Source organism: Syngnathoides biaculeatus, chromosome 15 (genome assembly GCF_019802595.1).
Source record: "Syngnathoides biaculeatus isolate LvHL_M chromosome 15, ASM1980259v1, whole genome shotgun sequence".
Lineage (NCBI taxonomy): Eukaryota > Metazoa > Chordata > Actinopteri > Syngnathiformes > Syngnathidae > Syngnathoides > Syngnathoides biaculeatus.
Genome location: NC_084654.1, coordinates 15,375,326 through 15,394,860, shown reverse-complemented (window position 1 = coordinate 15,394,860; position 19,535 = coordinate 15,375,326). Strand labels below are relative to the sequence as shown.

The 19,535-nt window shown below is 44.3% G+C and overlaps 2 protein-coding genes across 12 annotated transcripts in view; one reads left to right on the top strand and one right to left on the bottom strand.

Annotated features, from left to right (window-relative positions):
- The first annotated feature begins 136 nt into the window (after nt 1-136).
- id2a (inhibitor of DNA binding 2a) lies at nt 137-2,132 on the top strand. The gene is made up of 3 exons (XM_061844078.1): nt 137-655; nt 739-800; nt 1,473-2,132. The coding sequence occupies exons 1-2, from the start codon at nt 272-274 to the stop codon at nt 793-795; spliced, it is 441 nt and encodes a 146-aa protein (XP_061700062.1). The 5' UTR covers nt 137-271; the 3' UTR covers nt 796-800; nt 1,473-2,132.
- Nucleotides 1,441-19,535, bottom strand: part of kidins220a (kinase D-interacting substrate 220a) — a 55,741-nt gene continuing 37,646 nt past the window's right edge. For 6 of the 11 annotated variants that reach the window (XM_061844059.1, XM_061844058.1, XM_061844052.1 and 3 more), the window contains exons 24-32: nt 16,845-17,023; nt 14,779-14,993; nt 14,359-14,475; nt 12,632-12,664; nt 10,463-10,625; nt 10,268-10,389; nt 7,332-7,556; nt 6,563-6,784; nt 1,441-4,824 (exon numbers count right to left, since the gene is read on the bottom strand). In XM_061844059.1, coding sequence (XP_061700043.1) covers nt 4,039-4,824; nt 6,563-6,784; nt 7,332-7,556; nt 10,268-10,389; nt 10,463-10,625; nt 12,632-12,664; nt 14,359-14,475; nt 14,779-14,993; nt 16,845-17,023 — 2,062 coding nt within the window. In that variant the 3' untranslated portion in view covers nt 1,441-4,038. Of the gene's footprint in view, nt 4,825-6,562; nt 6,785-7,331; nt 7,557-10,267; nt 10,390-10,462; nt 10,626-12,631; nt 12,665-12,721; nt 12,752-14,358; nt 14,476-14,778; nt 14,994-16,844; nt 17,024-19,535 lie in introns of all 11 variants that reach the window. The other 5 variants (XM_061844060.1, XM_061844063.1, XM_061844062.1 and 2 more) reach the window with 5 other exon arrangements.

Here is a 19,535-nt window from a genome sequence, read left to right as displayed (position 1 = left end):
AGAAAAGGGGCGGGCGCATCGCGCCTGCAGCCAATGGGATACCGAGTGGCCGTGGAGCGACACGTCGGGCGTGCCCAATCGACAACTTGATCCCGCCCCCTGCTGGCTCCGGACCTGCCGTCTATATAAGGCACACTGGCGCACGTCTAATCCAGTTCGAACGAACCATCGCCTGACCACATTGGACTAAAAAGAAGCACCGCGCTAGACAAAAAACCCCAAAAACCAATCGCGTGATCCTCCGATTGAATTGAAAAGCCCCCAAAACAAAATGAAAGCAATAAGCCCCGTTCGGTCCTTCCGGAAGAACACCGCCGCCTTGTCGGAGCACTCGCTGGGTCTGTCGCGGAGCAAGACCCCGGTGGACGACCCGCTGAGTCTGCTGTACAACATGAACGACTGCTACTCCAAGCTCAAGGAGCTGGTGCCCAGCATCCCGCAGAACAAGAACGTCAGCAAGATGGAAATCCTGCAGCACGTCATCGACTACATCCTGGACCTGCAGATCGCGCTCGACTCCAACGTCGCGCTGGGCTCGAACCTGCATCACCCCGCGCGGCCGGGCCAGGGGGCTCCTCCTCTTCCTCCTCCTCCGGCCGCATCCAGGACCCCGCTGACCACCCTCAACACGGACATCAGCATCCTCTCGCTACAGGTATGAGTCGCACGACCCTCGTCGCCGGCTCGCGTCGAGGAGCGTGTTGGTAACATTTGGTGTGCTCGTTTGTTTGTTTGCAGTCTCCCGAGTTGCCATCCGAGCTGACGACAGATGACAGCCGGACTCTGCATCGCTAAAGGCGGTGAGTAAGTCTGGACTCCTGTCTGCTCACGCATGCCGGCCAAGTGCGAGGCTTTTTGTTTATTTTATTTCCTCCCCCTATTTTTATTTATTTATTTTTTTTTTTTTTTTTTGCAACCCAAACATTCGCTCCGATCGCGTCCCAATATGCTCGCGCATCCTGTCAGCGAGGATCCCAACCGTAGCATATGCTTACTTTTTCACGCATTTCAAATCGCTGCCGCCGCAGCATAGCGATATACCCGCTTCGCCAGGCCGCTTAGGGGGGGGGGGCTAATAAAGTAGCAGTTGTCAGGGTCGCCTCTCGTATCTATAATGAAGGGCATCTGTAAAGAGAGGGAAAATAATGGCTGTTTTGGATTGCTCGCTTCTACCATGTCTGCACATAATTGGTACAAGAAGTGGGTAGGCGCCAGCTGAGCGGCAATTACGATGATTCTTCCCCAGATTGGAGGCAAAAACTTGTGTGTGTGTGTGTGTACATCTGGAGCGCAGGGTTTGCTTAGTATTGGGAGTGTTTGGTTAAATGTTAAAAAAAAGAAGTGTGCGGCTTCCTCCCTGGCGCCAGTCTGTCCGGATCTCTTTCGCTGCCCTGTTTGCCTTTTTTCCCCCCCTTCTAAACACGCCTCTTTCTTTTTCTCTCTCTCTCTCTCTCTCTCTCAATCTTTTGCAGGTGTTTGGTCAAGATGCGTTAAAAAAAAAAATTCTCACAGGACCTGGGGAGCATGCAGGGCTTCCCCCACCCCGTTCCTTAAGGGGAAAAAAAAACAAAAAAAAAATCCATCCCAACCTCTGTCCTCCTCCAGGCCTGCTGGATTATTTTTTTCCTCCTTCCATCATGAGACTTTCTGCTAACTATGGGACAATCTTTATGATGTGATGTGCTTTTTTCCATTATTATTTAACTTAAAAGATTTTTTTTATTTGTGAGTCCTTTCTGGAAATGGAAGGCACGTTATATTCCCAGTTGTGGGAGGAAAAATGAGATTGTCATGAAGATTATTATTATTACTATTCCTCCTCATTCTCCCTTTTTGTTGAAGTCTTCGCTTTTTTTGCGGAGGTGGAAATTTGGTTATTTACTGTTTAAAAAAAAAATGAAAAAAATAAGTTTAGTCTTGTCTTGACAGGATTGTTGGCACATGAAGGACTGGATGTTGTTTAAAGAAGGAAACTGAAAAAGAATGACACCTTGTGAACTCTCCGGGAGTTGATCTTGTATAGTTGCAGGAATTTCTGCCAAAAAAAAGTGTAATGTTGTACTTATGATGAAACTTTTTATAAAAGTAATGTAAATTGTACCTTTTTATACAAAATAAATGAAAAAAATTCACTGAAACGCTCTCATTTTTTTCGGGGGGTGAAAAGATGTCAGGCTGAGGGTCCGAAACCTATGTCTCCGCGGCCTCTGTGGTCAACCGCAACATTTGTTCTTGCCCACCATGTAACTGTAAAAATGATAAACAATTTGGCAAAACCCAAATGTCCACCCCATGTCCAATCTCCCTGATTGTTTCATAAATCGTGTATTGCTTGCATACGACTACAAAGACCAGAAAATGGTTTCAAATCACCGCTTTGCAGTGTACATCAGCCACATGTTCATGATCAAAAATTCTCAAAATATTAACCAAGTGTCCCGATCAAACGGGACCCGGAACGGTTCCAAGGACTGTACGTCACTCTCAGCGAGGCGAGCGGCACCTCGGGGCGCCCCGTTGCATAAAACGCTTATGTAGGGCACGCTGACTGCACTTTTACTTCCTTGGGTGCCATGTAGAGTAAATGGGATTAGATGGCTTAGCGTGACAGGCTGAGACATTAAAGCTAAAGGGCTGTCGGTTGTGTTGTTACGAAGGACGCGTATACGGGGAAAAGTAGTGCACAATTATGGAAATGTAGCTTTGAATGGGGAAAACAAGACAGCTCGCGAACAAAGTTAAAGGCACCGTTTCAAGGTTTTGTTGGCGTCACAGTGAAATGCTTCATTTGACTCAAAATGATTTATCAGGATGGTGTACAAGCTCGATCCAGTATAGCTGTGGCATAAATCACCTGCAAATATGAGCTGTCAATAATAAAAAGGCAGAAATTATGATACTCGTCAGTGTACCTATAGTATGTAGTGTATAATCCATTCATCCGTGTTTTACAGAATTTTTTTTTTTCCAAGGTTTCTTGTCACATAACTGACCATTCACACTCACTCCTGTGGACAATTTATAGTACTCAACACACGTTATTTTGAATGTGAAAACGCGCTCGTACAGAGGGACAACACACAAATACTACACAAAGCGGAAAAAAAAAATCTAACCACAAAACCTCAGAAGTAATGTATAAAATTTTGTATAATGCGTTATAAAATATTAAGCTTCTTAAAACCTTTTCAAAGTACCTTTTTAGTGTCCTCAAAAGACCCTTGTAGGCACCCCTTTAGAAAAAAAAAAGGGGGGGGGAATCTCTGACAAGCTTGACAGCCTGCATCTGGGCACCCAGCGCGCAGTAGTTTGTTGGGAACGTGCGCCATCTATTGGACAACCATATAGCGGAGGCCTGTACTGTGAAAACTTCCTTCTATCGACAAGGTGAGTTTGAAAGATCTGATTCTCCTGCAAAGACAAACAAAAAAATGAATAAATAAAATAAAATTAAAAAAAAATCATTCCAATGCTTTCACCTTCCAGATGAGTGTATTGATTGAAATAATGAAACAGTTTGACAAATTTAAGGTGGCAGAACATCATGTCAGAGCCTTGAGGTGCATGCAAATGATTGTTGACAACAGAACAGTCCATTAATCCAAAACACCACAAAGTAAATATTGATACCAGCAAACACGACACATGACATGTAACACCCCATCACGACGTGCACGCCGTTTCTACCTAACAAGCGGCACAAAGTCACGACAACTGCACAGTTTTCCGCTTCTAATTCACTTTCATCAATGGCATTTTAAGGCCCGGGTGACAAACAACGTTCAGAGAGCAATCACGTCTGGACCCGTAAAAAATTCTAATTCTATTACAGTCTATAGATAAGCAGCACCCCAAGTGATTAGACATTTACAGGACATGAGTCTCCTCATTATAACTACAAGTTTAACACCTTTATTTTTAAGTACACTATGGTAATTAACATGTAACACACATTCTACAATTTTGTCCTAACAGGCTAAACTCTATTCTATTCATCACATAACAACATTGATCACTGAAGTATGATTAGAAACCACGTTAAAGGACGCTCTCCCTTTCGTCTCCCAGGTTGATGGAGCGCAGGTTCTGGTTGTGGTGGACGGTAGCTGTGGTGACGGTGGTGTTGACGCCGCCCGGTGAGATAATGACAGGCGGCGAGGTGCCAGAGACGGAGGTGGCGGACGGCTGCTGCTGGCGGCTGCTGTTGTTGGCGTTGGAATTGGCGTCGCTGGTAGTGTTGTCGAGGGCAGTGTTGCTGTCGCTGCGGTTGAGGTTGCTCAGGCCACCGGGAGGCCAGCCTTCGTCCGGGCTGCTCGTCATCAGGCTGGCCTCGGAGGCCGCCTCGGAGCAGATGGACATGCGGGCCACGGCGGCATCCTGCAGGCAGCTGAGGCTGCTGGGGAGGAGGCCTCGCTTCTTGACCACGCCCTCCAGCTCTAGCTCCATCGCGGCCGGCCTCGCCGCTCCCCTGGCCAGGCCGGGTTCTCCTGCTGACTCCTCGGGGGAACTGTCACTGGACTCTTTCAGATCCAGGAGACCTTTCGAGAGGAAATGCGAAGACTTGGCTTTGGCTTCCTTTTGGAGGAGCGGCGTGGTGTTGTCGGCCTCCTCTGGGCTCGAGTCGTCGTCGCTGGACAGCTTGCGGAAGCGCGACCCGGCTGCGTTGTTCCTGGAGCTCGCGCTGTGGTCCAGCTTCTCATCCTCCTCGCTGATGGGATCGAGGAGCTGGGCATCGGCCCCCGGGGGAACGTCTGTGGCCTCGGTCGCCTTGGAAACCCTCTTGATGAAGGTCTTGCGGCCATCTTGGTCTGCTCCTTCCTTAGCCTGCCAGTGGGAAAAGAATTCAATGAGAACATGAAAATATACAGAAGCATCGTCATTGGACGGGCGGTCTCTGGAGAGGGAATTCTTTTTAGTGTTTGGTTCCAACACAAACTAAGTTAGTAATTAAGAAAGTAGCAACGGTCTTCCGTTTCCCACTATAGAATGTGATGCTGAGTCCACACATACTTCACATCTGTTGATGACTATTTATCCAATCAGAAGTCAGGACAGCAACATCCTTGGCTCTACATTCTGACTTCTATGTACATTGTTATTCTAAAATAACAGTACAATAACTTTGCACTTCATAACTGTTTTCTAGGTTAAATTTGATCAAACATGGATGTACAACGTTCTAATTGAATCATTTAGATCCAGTTTTTATTTTATTTAAGCATAGAGCAATTAAGAACTGTGCATTATGTCACAGTATCTTAAAATAAGATTGATTGTACTTTTTAATTAATTTTGTGGTGTTGTACGATATTGTATTTTAACATTGTTTATTAAGGTGCTAATTTGATCTATGTGCAGCGGCCTATATACAGTATAGTTTGTCACCTGGCACAAGAAGATGCTCTCAGTTTCTGCTGTACTTTGTTTTTCATTTTAATGATTTATATTTAGGGAAGCACGGTGGCGCAGCTGGACAGCATTGGCCTCACAGTTCTGAAGTCCCAGGTTCAATCCCAGCCCCGCCTGTGTGGAGTTTGCATGTTCTCCCCGTGCCTGCGTGGGTTTCCGCCCACATCCCAAAAACATGCAACATGAACTGGACACTCTAAATTGCCCCTAGGTGTGATTGTGAGTGCGGCTGTTTGTCTCTATGTGCCCTGCGATTGGCTGGTAACCAGTTCAGGGTGTACCCCGCCTCCTGCCCCTTGAGAGCTGGGATAGGCTCCCCGCAACCCTCGTGAGGATAAGCGGCAAATATAATTGATGGATGATTTCTATTTATGGCCGACAAGTGTTTTTCAAACAAGCTTTTACAGTAATGATAACTACTACCTTCACGTACTGTAAGCGGGTGAGTTAGAGCACTGGTTTGGTAAACCAGGGGTTGTGGGTTCGTATCCCACTGGGGCTTCAACTCCCTGAGAAGGGTTGCGTCAGGAAGGGCATCCGGCGTAAAAATTGTGCCAAACATGTATATGCGTTCATCTGAGATGACACGCTGTGGCGACCCCGAAAGGGACAAGCTGAAAGAAACACACACTGTAAGCGGGTGAGTGTTAACGTTTCCGACAGGTATACAAATTCAGGTTATGTTGCAGAAACATAAACCGAGGAACCCCTGTATATTGTAAATAATGTATAATTACATTTATATTGATTTAAAAAAATTATCAAGCAATCTTCCACTGTACATTTACTCTTAAAGACTAGTTTTTCAATCTCTGGAGGTGATATCAGGGTACATTAATATGATTAGTTGGACTAACAGAAATACAAATAGAAATTTTTATTCCTAATTAGAGTTTCAGGTGAGCTGGAGTCAACCCCAAGTGACTTTGGGTGTAAGGCGTTGTACACCCAGGGCGAGTCACCACCCAAATGTGTTATACATAAAGACAAATTCAAGATCAGATTCACAAGGATGAACATTTTTAAAGTGTGCAAGCTGAAAAATGTCATTGAACATATCAACATAAGGTAGGCAGTAGTTATTCTTCTTTCTTGGATAATGACTAAAATATCCAGGCTGAGTGGTGCAGTGTGCTTGTAATTGTCCACCCACCCCTTTGTCATCCGAGTTGGCAGCCTGGAGGAAGGTTGAGAGCTGGGGCTGCACGGACTTCTCCTTGGAGCCGCGCGGGGCCTCCAGCTGGGCCATCTGAGCGATGTACTCTTCGTAGGCGTCTCGGTACTCGGCCTGCTGCCTGTCGGTCAACTTGCAGATGTTGTTGGACGATTCCTGCGAGTTGAGGCTGGACATGCTTGTGGTGCGGAGCGTCGTCAACTGACAGGACCAAAGAAAAGGGCCACAATGTTAGGTACACCTGCAGAGTCAAATTAGAACCAGTGTAAGAGATGTGTGAAATATGTCAGGTGAGTATTAAATCAATATGTTTCTTATGGTGGTTGTATATATACTTATATACGATTATATAAATATATAATTAACAGTTTGCCGATGGATTATGTCTTGTTTAAATGTGTATTACAGTTTGCTGATGTGCCCGAGATTTACCAAATCCAGACTGAAGGTGAAAATAACCACCAAGAGGCCCCTTGTGTGCTTATTCTTCAACCTGTAGACACAAACAATTCTGACTTCCTCTGCTGTGCTCTTTTTCTCGCTTTATACCACATGAATGAGGTACGTGCGGCCGCCATGATGAGGACTTTGTGGCTTTGTGACAGTTTTTGAGAGTACGACTTTGGGTAAATGTCCTATTTAAATGTGCTTACACGGGATTTTTTTTTTTTTTCAAAATGCACACCCCTGCATCTGATCATATCTTGCGGTTTGTGTGCTGTAGGCAGCTGCCAGAGCGAGGACTGACCGGCCACTGCGAGCTGTTGCTGCCGCTGTGTTTCGGGGGCTCCTCCAGTCCAGCTCCGCTGAGCTCCTCAAAGCTCAGGTTGAGGCTGAAGGACTTTCCTTCCCGCGGAGCCCCCACCGAGCGCCTGATGGGCTCACCGTTGTATACGCTGTTGCCCTGCTCTTTAGCAGCATGCGACTCATCCTGAAGCAGAGCCTGGCTTTCAGCATGGCGTTGTTCCGTCACCTTGGGAAGAAGAATTTGTGTTCACTCATTACAGATTCACGGGTTCGATGCAAAGTATGTTACACAGCAAGAGCAGGATATAACGTGGAAGCAAGAAGGGGAACTTTGAGCTGCTCCTTATGAGAAGCCACTCGGCTGTCCACTCATCCCTGACAATGACCTCCCTTCATCCAGATCAGTCGGCCATCTTCGACCAGATGGCTGAGCTGGCTGCGTCCTGGCAACACAACACTGGTTTAGAGTGCGAAGCTGTAAGGACGCAGCATTTTCCAGCTGCTCTGATCTGAGCTCGGCATTGGATGTCGCCTAAAAACATGACTGGTTTGTTGTCAGGAGGCTACTACACACTGATTCAAGGCTTTTCGTATTGCAGATTATCAAATCTCCAATTCCAATACCTAATCTTCGCACAGTATGGTATATCACAAAGTGCTTCCATCTTTTGGAAAAAAATATGACATGATATATTATCTATATATACATATAATTAATTGGGCACTCTAAATTGCCCGTAGGTGTGATTGTGAGTGCGGCTGTTTGTCTCGATGTGCCCCGCGATTGGGTGGCAAGCAGTTCAGGGTGTACCCCGCCTCCTGCCCATTGACAGCTGGGATAGGCTCCAGCAATCTCCGTGACCCTCGTGAGGATAAGTGGCGAAGAAAATGGTTGGATGGATATATACAGTATATATATATTTTATTAGCTAGCAAAAAAATGACTCTTGCCCCTGATGGCTGAGGAGTATTCCACGTACTGTATCTCTGAGGTATTGACAACAGTAGCCAGACAGCTTTATTGGTACAAAAGAATATAACATGCATTACATTTTTAATGTGGCACAGTGGAGGTTCAAACATCTCCCCGACAGTTGTGAGGACCCGGCTTCAAATCGGGTCTCGTCCCTGTGGAGTGTGCATGTGAATTTTCTCCAGGCACTCTGGTTTCCTCCCACATCCCAAAAACATGCATATGAGGTTCAGTGAAGACCCTAAATTGCCCATAGGTGTGAATGTGTTAGTTTATATGTGTCCTGTGTTTTGGTTGCGACCAGTTCAGGGTGTATCCCGCCTCTCATGCAGAGTCAGCTGGGACAAGCTCCAGCACACCCACGACCCTGGTGAGGACAAGGGGTACTGAAAATGGATGCAGGGATATATGCATCTATGCATTTCATTTTGCTTTCCCCCTCCAGCAAGAATTTTCTCTTTCTCTCTCTTTTTGGTTATGTGTTTTTATTTTTGAATTCTGCATACAGAATAGCTGTCCTTAAACACCACCATAAATTTCAGCTTTACAGGCGGTCTACCTGATGTGTAGCTGGTGCGTGTTGTGGTAAATACGTCCACCATAGTGATATGCGATGTCCTAGTTAATTACTTTTTCTGGAGGGGGAAAAGGAGGGTTCAATTTGAGGTGAGGTATTTTATTTGTTCAAGCAACTAATTGAGGAACAGCATTGATTATTACAATAAAAGGCACTATTTAAGGAAATTATGTTTGCACAGGTAGTCAACTAATTTTCACTCGATAACCTAAAATGAGTTGTCATCCTCTATCTACGCCATATAATCTTCATTGAAATATTTGAGCAAGCTAAAAGACAAGGGAACCCACCGACCACATCTTGAATGAGATTTGTTCACAATTCAGAATTTGCAAGGTCACACACCGTTTTGACCATTTCAGTAGTCTAATTCAATTACGCAGCATAGAATGGCTGGATGGATTAAGACATGCAGCGGTGGTTTGTCATGATGTAAAACTGCATTGCAACATTCCGAGAGCTGGTAGCACACAATAATTAACAAAACTCTTTGGACAAGTAGACAAGTACATGCCACTCTGCATTCTGCCTTTCATTTCTGGACATTTGTTGACTTGGAATATCCGCTAAAAAGAACATTTGCCTGGTTGTTCAACTCTGGTGACTATTCATAGCTTGGCTCAACTACTCGGTCTTTGAACTTCTATTCTGTGTTAGTTGTTTTATTATTTTTGTGTTGTGTTGTTGCGTGTGTGTGATTAAATTGTCTTACACGCAATACAACTGGTTTGTCATATTTTGCTGGTTTGAGCTTGGGGATTTTAGTCTAAATTCAAACGTAACAAAACTGGGGGCCCGTCCAGGATCAAATTCATTTGACACTTGAGACATCTGTTTAAAACTTTAATTTTTTGCATATTTGCAACTTAAACTGTGAAGCCAGCAAAATGGAGTTTAGACTTGAGCACTTGATTAGGTCCCCTAACCCTGAATCAGTGTGATTTATGCAAGTCTGAGCTTCTGCAACTTGCTAGTTATTTCCGACTTGTGCCAAACCTGCTATGAGAAAATTAAGACATTTTGAAAGTTGTCCTGAGTCATTAAATTGATGAGAGGATTTTTGTTCCTGATGTTTTGGCCTTGGTAAAAGAGGAACCTTCAGACGTTTTGGAATTAAGGAAACTGGAATTACACGGTATGCCACAATGGTTGATAAATTCTTCCTCTGCTTTGAGAAGGTTGCTGAAACTCTCAAGTGGCCTAAAGAGTCATGGACTATGCTATTGCAAATAGTCTTAAAGGGAAAAGCTCAGGATGCCAATCTTCTTCATCTTGAATTTATACAAACATCTAAAATGGGGATTATTTGTATTTTACGTTGGCTCTCCATATATTGTGGGGATGTATCGAATGCTGTGCCCAGCAGGAGTGAGAAATTGGGCCTCACCATTCCCCTGAAGAGCTGCCAGTCACCAAAGTTCATCTCCATCTCGTTTTTCAGCTCATCCAGGTTGCACTGTGCCAGCACACGTCCGTTTATATTTGCCTGCAATGTTTGAGGAAAGCTGACTGAACGATGGAATTAAGAGACATCTTAAACACACAGATTAAAAGACGAGGGCTGTTAAATACGCCAACTAACAAAAAGACTCCACGTGTAGACTTTGGAACATTCCTGACGAGCGCACCTTCTTGATGGTGGAGGAGTACTGACGCAGCATGCTGGCGTCGATTCCATCTATCTGTTTGAGGAACTCGCACACTGCGTCTGTACTCATTGTGCTCAGCAGGACAGCAGGGGAGGCCTACCGAAAACACGCAGTCATAATGAGAAGGACACATTCATGGCGTCTGCGCAAGTCCTGCTTACCGGGGCGGACCCGGCGCGGCATGTTAGCGGACTCTGTTAGTGCAAAAGGGTAAAACGGATCTCTGTGGAAGGGGGGAAAACACGCTGGCCTGTGGTCACAATTCCACACAGTAACTCCCTCAGTCAGTCAAACAAATTAAGGGTAAGAGCAAACAAAGCTGCCAACCTACCCAAACAGTCACACCACTTTGTTCTTTTTTAGTGTGTATGTGCTACACAAGCACATAAATTGTACGCAACGTACTTACTGCATGGAGACTGGGAGTCTGCGTGGTGGTCACTGAGCAGTTACTACAAGCTTTGGCATCACTAATACCAGAGGCCTGTTAATGAGCCAAGACCACCTCCATTTTCCACTCGTCCCTCTATCCACTTTAAAAACCACAGCTCTTTTCTTTCCTCTCCCTTCCATTCCTTGTCCCTCACCCCATCGACTCACTACTGTCTTTTCCTTCACTCCGCAATCATGTTTATCTCTCTCATGCCTACTGGCCACCCAGACACCCTGGACAAAGGAGTGTGGCAGTTAATCAGTATAAGTGCTGTCAGATGGGTTGGAAGTTGGGGGGCCTACAACATGTAGTATAATGTAGTACGGCGGCATCGGGCAAGAGGTTAATGACTGAGACTAGTGTGAAACTGTTAGTGCGACTAAAGGAAAGTGTGCTTTAGGTGAGGTGCCTATTATCTGATTGGACACCATGCATGATAGTGATAAGACAGAGTGAGTGTTAGTTTAATATCTGCATGGATGCAGATTAGGGTTGCAGCGGTATACTGGTTTCACAATTTGTATGAACACTGATGGAATCCGGCATCATGTGCATTACGCAACTTTGTAAAAAACACGAGTGCGTTCAACCAGATCAAAAAATAGGTGTAAAAAATAAGCTGTTTAAATACACTTGATTTCAGGAATATGAGGGTAATAAATGAAAATTGGTAGAAATATAAGGCAATTTACAGGAATAACCTTGAAATTCACAAAAATGTCCATTCGATGTTGAAAAAGAAAATGGCGATTAATCATGTAATTTAAGAACCAATTATTTGATAGTGAGATATAATAGTAAGAAAAAAGTGATTAGGATTTTATATGTCCATCCATCCATCCATCCATCCATCCATCCATCTATTTTCTTAGTCGCTTATCCTCACAAGGGTCGCGGGGAGTGCTGGAGCCTATCCCAGCTGTCAACGGGCAGGAGGCAGGGTACAACCCTGAACTGGTTGCCAGCCAATCGCAGGGCACATGGATACAAACAACAGCACTCACAATAACACCTAGGGGCAATTTAGAGTGTCCAATTAATGTTGCATGTTTTTGGAATGTGGGAGGAAACCGGAGTGCCCGGAGAAAACCCACGCAGTCATGGAAATAACATGCAAACTCTACACAGGCGGGTTCGGGATTGAACTCGGGACCTCAGAACTGTGAGGGAGGCGTTTTCCAACTGACCCACTGTGCTGCTCATTTTATATGTAATTATTAATAATCACAATAATAAAATTACAAACTACTAAATGTGAATCTTGTCATTAACTACATATTTATGGCATGAGACATGCTAAAAATGTAAAGAATTAGCCCAGCTTTCCATTCCATACAAAATAAACAGGCAATAAATCAACATTTGATACATTTAATTAGTAGATTTGGAAATGGCAATGTATCAATGGAAAATCAATATTTACATAAAACTTTCAAATTCATGTTGTTTCTACTATTTTAAAAGATCCAAATTAGATTGTCACAAAAACAAATGCTTGTACAATTTTAAAATTTGCGCAACTGTTCTAGTTGTGTACCATTAAAATCTTTAATTCCCATTGAAAATTCCCATTGCCTCCTTCTGTATCCAATTATCAAACTGTACAACTGTCATACCGTTGCAACCCCGCTGCAGAGACTGAATGAAACAAGGAAAACCATCGATGTACCTGCTTTGATTTGTAAGGCAGTGACCTTAAAAGCTTAATAAGGAGACAAAAATAGCAGACATACATACGGTAAGACAAAAAAATACACACATGTGCAATGACATGAGGCCAGGGGTGCACCTGTAGAACGAGGGGGGAGAAAGCAGAGGGAGAAATGAAGAGAAAAACGGCAGAAAACCACAACATGATGGCGCAGGAGGGACTTTTTGTAAACAAGGAGGCAGCAGCTCCTTTCCATCCAAGCCGGACAGGAAGAGGCGAGGCTAATGGAGGTAGAATTATTACACAAGGAGACTTTGTTTTCACAGCATTTGGGGTCAGAATCTTTGCAAACAGAACAGCTTACACCCGGCCGAGAGAGATTAGAAACAAAGTTGAAGAGAAGCAGAGGTTTCAATTTAGGCACGGCCCTCAATTCGGAAAACGCAAATATCAGCGGGTGTGTCTGAGTGTGTAAGCATGTGTGTTTGTGTGAACTGGGGTGTGTGTGATAAGACTGTAATTACAGCTGGGCTGAGCTCAGGGCAGGGCAAGAAGGATGGGGAAGAGGAAACAGAGCTCTGCAGGAGCGGAAGCGTCTTGGTAAGGAGATAAGCGCGAACAGTGCTGGGCTCATTGTCACTGTGTGTGTTGCCAGTTGCTCTGATGATAATCCTCGCAGACAGAGGAATCCACATTCACACTTCTATAAGCTCAGCAATTATACTGGCCCGCTTACATATCCAACGAATTACACATAAATGAGGCCATGCGCACACGCATATCAACATTCGCAGATATGCAGGAAGGGATAAGATGGGCTGATGTGCGATGGAAAAACCGAGAGTGAAGGATGAAACTGAGGGCATTTATACAGCGAAGGAGACGGGACAAAAGAGGAAGAGGCAGATGGAGGTGGAATGGAAGAGATAGACAGAGAAGGAACATTTCAGTTCTATATTCAAATCTTTCATATACCGCAGCTCCTTTAAATGCTTGCTGGCGGCAGCCTGATAAGTGGCTTTGTGGAGCAGGCGAGACGTGTTATCATTCATTTGTTCCGACAGAAGCTGCTCTCTTTGAATGCGTGGACAGCGGAGTGTCTCGTGCGTCCGTGTGACGCATTTAACAGAATGGTTCCTCAGTGTTAAAGGTCCCAGTCACAGACGGCGTGTGTATGGGAATGAGGAGACGGATAACTTATACACATGCACCAAGAGAGCATGTTTCGGAGACTGCACAAGGCATGCAATGTTCGGCATGCTTGAGGTTTTGCAAGTTCATCAGCGAGCAAACTATTAGTCATAAAAAGCTACATATTTGCAAAACCGTCGGCGTGGGTATGCTTTGTGCTTGATTTGGTTACCATAGCAGGGTCAGAGGGACAGGAGTGGAGGCCTTCTCTTGCATCCTCTGCTATAACTTCCTGACATGGGCACAGAATACAAACAAGGGTTGTGCAGAGGTCGAGGCTAATGGACACGATGGCCATTTCGTTACGAAGTAACCTTCCGAGTCTTGTGGGTTTATCCAGGGGGAACATGTGATAGCGATGTATTAAGGAGTGGATGGCAGAATTTAGGGGACAGGACGGAGGAATGAGCAGGTGAAAGACACGAAAAAGCAAAACAGGTGACAGCAATGATGTGATTCATCATCTTCAACAATAACTCACAAAATCTGACAAAATGAATGTAAGGAGTTAAAAAAAAAGGTGTAAAGTTTGAGATTTTCATGTTTGTACTTACAAGTCCACCAGTGATGTCCTTGGGCTGAGCAGGACGCTTAATGGAAGGGTGCAAGGATGAGGGGGCATGATGGGGGTAAAGCCTTGGCAGGTGATACACATGTTGGGGGAAATAAGGCTAAGGACGCAGGAGGAGAGGAGGCCAAATGAAAATCATAGGAGCAAACTGAGGCACAAAACTACAAACAAAAATCAAAATAGATGCTGCAGAGAAAGGACGCTCACTGGGTCATTCTCATTTTCCTTTGTTGGGTGCCAATAAGGAAAAAATGACATGTAATGGATGGAAAATGAGATCTGAAACCAAATTCATGCTTATGACGCAACTGACATGTGAGTCACAGTCGAGCCTTTATTATCCATACATCTACATCATCATATTGTATGGACCTGGTTGCCAGCATCCCACAGTCTATCTTACCCGGTTGTAGAAGGGGTGCTGAGGACCAGTCATCCCACTGAAATAAGCACTGTGCGGCTGAGGCGGCATGGACCCGGCGAAGGAGCCAGCGGGGGAGCAGGCGGCTGTGTGCTGGCCATATCCCGGCTGCGCACGGGGCACCACTGCCTCTTGCAAAGGCATGGTGGGATACGTAACCCCTCCCACGTGCATCTGCTCCCTGGCCGCGCGTACATCTAAAAGAGAGGAGAGAATCACGGGGGTAGAGAGGAAGAGAGAGGGAATTGTTTGTCCGTGACGCCCAAGATCATATCTTAGACGATGACTATAATGGGCTTTCACATGCTAGCCACGCATCAATAGTTTTGCTTTATTATATCATCCGCGGAGAGTAAATGAACAGGAAAACAATTCTGGAAAAAAAAGGGAACATTTGAAATGAAAAGACGAGACACAAGCAAGTGGATGAAATATTGCAGATGTTGCAATAATAAACTCAACAGTGAGTACCATTCACACTTTGAGTCTGACTACTGTGTTTGCTGACAAAGAAGCAACCTTGTTCACATTCTGTATTTTTTTTTTTTTTTTTTTTTTTTAACCAATGAGATATACAAGCCGTGTAACAATTTTGGAAAATGGAGCCCCAGACAAATACATTCAGGACACAAACAAAAGACCAAGGGAACTCATCATGAGCACAACAGAATTTTGCCGCAATTGTTTTCCCCAATCAATCCGAGTAGGCGCTGAGTAAAAGATTTGGAGGAACCTCCCAAAACGAAGTTAAACAAGGCCAGCGACGGGAACAGAGTGACTCTGTGTCGTTGGCAAGAAAGTAGAAGCCAGAAACAGAAGGCACCAGAATGTCTCTTGGTTATACAAGTGGCAGCTGAATGACACACTGAGTGAGACCCAAAGCAGCCTGTGAACACAATGGGGGCCTTATGATGTGAGTCAGGCCCATGGGCGGGTATCACTGATGGTGCGGCCCAATGACTGGACACAGGACGCCACCAAAAAGCGGCTGGACAACGATGGAGAGGAGGGAACTCAATGGCCTTCCTCGCCGTGGGGTAACGTATAGAACTGAAAACCTGCAGGTATAAACATGTTTCACCTGGCTATATTTAGGAGTTCCCTTTGTTTGGTCCACTGCATCAGTCAGCATTTGCTCAATAGGACAGACGTTGTGTGTGTGTGTGTTTTCCTGTGGTCTCCTCACACCATGATGCAGCAACTTCACACTTGGCATCACTGACACTCTCAAATGGGCCAAACGGCCACTGACGCATTGCATGAAAAGCGCGCCGCCACTCTGGCTCCTTCCTTAAAACAGTTGTAATTCTATTACTACTACTTGCACAGTTGAATTTGGTGAAGGACGGCAAGAAACACTTAGCGCTATTGTGTAGCTTCGTCCCGCGGTTACAGGCACAAATTTTATGATAAATTAACAATTATGGCTTGACCCGACATGATCAAATGTGATAAAAAAAGAAGAATATTGTAGCGTCAAATGAGAACTTCATTATTCAAGAGCAATTCTATTAAAAGGACCCTCAACAAGCAATCTGGATCAGGGTTGGATCTAACAAATTTCACAAATATTGCATTTTTTGAACACTATCATTATTGCAATACAGTGTTGCCTCACTACAACGCGGTTCTCTTTACGCAGGCTCGTTATTACACAGATTTTTTTGTTGTTGGTTTTTTTTTTTTACAGTGTAGCGGGCTTTTTTTTTTCCAGCATATAAATGCACACAATCTGGTATATCCTGATTGGCTCAGGGAAAACCTCCATCATGTTGTGTGTCCCGATTGGCTAAGGGATTGTAGACAATTGGTTTGGGGTTTAGACGTCTTAAAACGTATAAGAAAAGAAAAAAATCATACTGTAAACCAAAAAGCATGCACTGTAAATTTAATATCATATCTTGTAAACAAAAAATATATATATAATGTTTGGATGAAACATCAAGATCTGTTTTAAGATAAAATAGTAATAATGATGAAGGGCAATGTTACAAAGACACCTTCCCCTTGCCACCATGCAGATATCCTTGTACTACATGTTTTGATACCTGCTATTATCTCTCGAAGTTTGGGGTCCAAGTTGACAGTGCATGGCAGGAACATCTCCACATCTCTGGCGGTGAGGACGGGCGTTCGTGAGGAGAGGAACACCTCAAAGCTACGGATGTCGCCATCGATCTCCAGCAGGGGTTCCACGTCCTTGGTGGTAGGAATGTTCTTGGACAGCCTTCACAAAAAAAAACAAAAAAAATTACTAGCACACCTTTGTTTCGATACTTAAGACTGTTTATAAGTGCAGGTATACAAAAACTAAATTATACAAGAGAATAACTACTACAGGGAAACAATAAGCACTTGTAACAAAAATGGTTGTAGTTCAGATGGGGGTTTTCAACTTTTTACAAGTGATTAAATGTCTTGATAAATTCATGAATGTGCCGAATATACAGTATATGGGACAAAGTCGTCTGGTCGAAAAATAAGAGGAAATAGCAAATAGCACTGTTGAGATGGAAGAGATACTCTATGTAACGGTCATCATCATCATCCTCATCAGAGGGTGAGATAACCAGATTTAGAGAAGACAAGATAGCATAGCGAGGGGGATGTTCAAGGACAGATAGAGTGAGGGACGTTATCTTCTCTGAGCAGAGGAGGAAACCTGAGAAGATGACAATCAGGCCAATTTAGCAAGCAGCAGACGGAAGCGCGTCATGGTGCACGGCTGCAGTTAACATGATGTTTGTTATCACAAGCCAGTCGTAAACAGCATGTTCGGGGACGGTTGTATTACTTGTATCAAAGATCAGTTCTTGTTTATAACGCAGGGCAAGTTTTCTCTGAGGAAGGTCGCACGTTTGTAGTTTTAAAGAAATGTTTACAAGAGGCAACATCTGAAAATACTCACTCATATGGGGAATTACGTATAACTTAGTAGCACACGCATAAGCGGCAATGAAAGTGAACAGCAATAAGTCACCACTCGTTAATTTGATCATTCAGACATGCAAATATGAACTTCAGTATGGCCCATGACAGCATTCGTTCATCAGCACAATGTGACACTTATCAGATCCATGGTCGAGACCAGGGAAAAGGCCTTTTCTTAATCTCTGCCTCGATCTCTCGCTTGGGCTCAGCGCATACGTTTCTATCCTTGCACCTCACACATCGAGGTTAAGTTCAAACATCAAAAACAAAATATTATTTGATACAAAAAAAAAAAAAAAAAAAAAAAAAAAAAATCGCCAGACCTTCAAAAAAAAAGACTGAAAACATTGTATTATGCACACCAGGCTAATAGTTGCCACAGTCATTTTGTAAAGAAACATCACGGTCACGCACACTAACCACTTCTTTTCTCTGATGAAAACCATACATGTGGTTTTGGAATTTGACATGGTACACAAGAGTGGTACAGTATTGTACATTCTGCTGGAAAAGCCCTACAGTTATAGCGCTTTGGTCTTCCATTATTGTTCGGTTGTGACATACTTGCCTCACCAGGAATGAAAACCTATTCCTCCAATTTTATAGACTACCATTTTCCACATTTTTATGGCGGCAATAATGTTGCTGTTACCCATAAATTCCACTGAGACTCCCTTTCAGGCTCCTTATGCTGTGATCATGCAAAACAGCAAAAGTCACAGTTTTTAATCCAACCTCCTTCCCATATATCAACCTTTCTTTTTGCTAGATGTGCAATGCTGGCAACGCGGGCTGAAATTTTGAGCTTTTCCCAGAGTCGCATCTGTTTTTTGCCAGTGAACACAGGCTGGCCTATGTGTGACTTTATCCAATGAGCGCTACCATTGCAGCAGCACACTCTCAAAGTCAGGGGGAGGTCAGCATCTGGCGAGGGCTCAACACAACACATTGTTAGGGAATAATCAAACTTACAGCTACAATAATCCAGTTAACGCATTTGTGGAAATGGGTCCATCAGCCTGGAGGAATTCCAAAGTGGTAAACATCTCAAAGTCGAGCGATGGGCGGACGGCGCACAAGTTAATTCATAGCCACTTCTGACTATTCATTGGTTTTACAATCCGGCCGGCTTATTGCAAACAGGCAGGTAGGGGTCCACCTTCCCGTTCAAGGACATTTTGACAGGACAGATGGCTGGTGATGGACTCATCTGCTGTTACAGGGCACAAACCAGTGACCTTGTGGTTGCAGGACGTCTCTAACCAAATGTGCAAGTCTGGCAAGATGCGCAAGCGGAGGAGAATGCCCAAGTAAAGAAAAGGAACATCCTTAAAGAGCGGGATAAACAGTGAGCCACTTAAATGTGTTTTCATGGCAAACAATAAAAACTTTGTTGACCCACTTAAAGACATGCTTTCTTAATTATTCACACTAAAACACAGATGCAGAAACAGAGATGTAGTATGTGCTGTGAGCACTTGAGGACACACAGCTGGGCTCTAGAGGAAAAAGCCATCTCAGTGTTTCTCCCATTAAAACTTTGTGCCAGACCCAGAAGGTCAAAAAAAACAAATGTTGGCACACAGATGGACCTTGCTCACCTGGTGTCTGCTGGGAGGACACTTGGACGTTTGCTCCACATACAGGTGTTCCTATCAAAAACTGCATTCGCCTGCAGACATCTGGACCGCGAGGACGGGGAATTCAATGGTTGACATGATAATATGAGGCATGAGCTCATGTACAGTGTGTGTTTGGTTCCTTTTTCCCATGAACTGCGCTAACCCATGTACAGACTGAGAGAAGTC

Coding starts and splice junctions, on each gene's coding strand:
- id2a (XM_061844078.1), top strand. CDS start 272: ATGAAAGCAATAAGCCCCGTTCGGTCCTTCCGGAAGAACACCGCCGCC. Junction 656..738: donor TCAGCATCCTCTCGCTACAG/GTATGAGTCGCA, acceptor GTTTGTTTGCAG/TCTCCCGAGTTGCCATCCGA.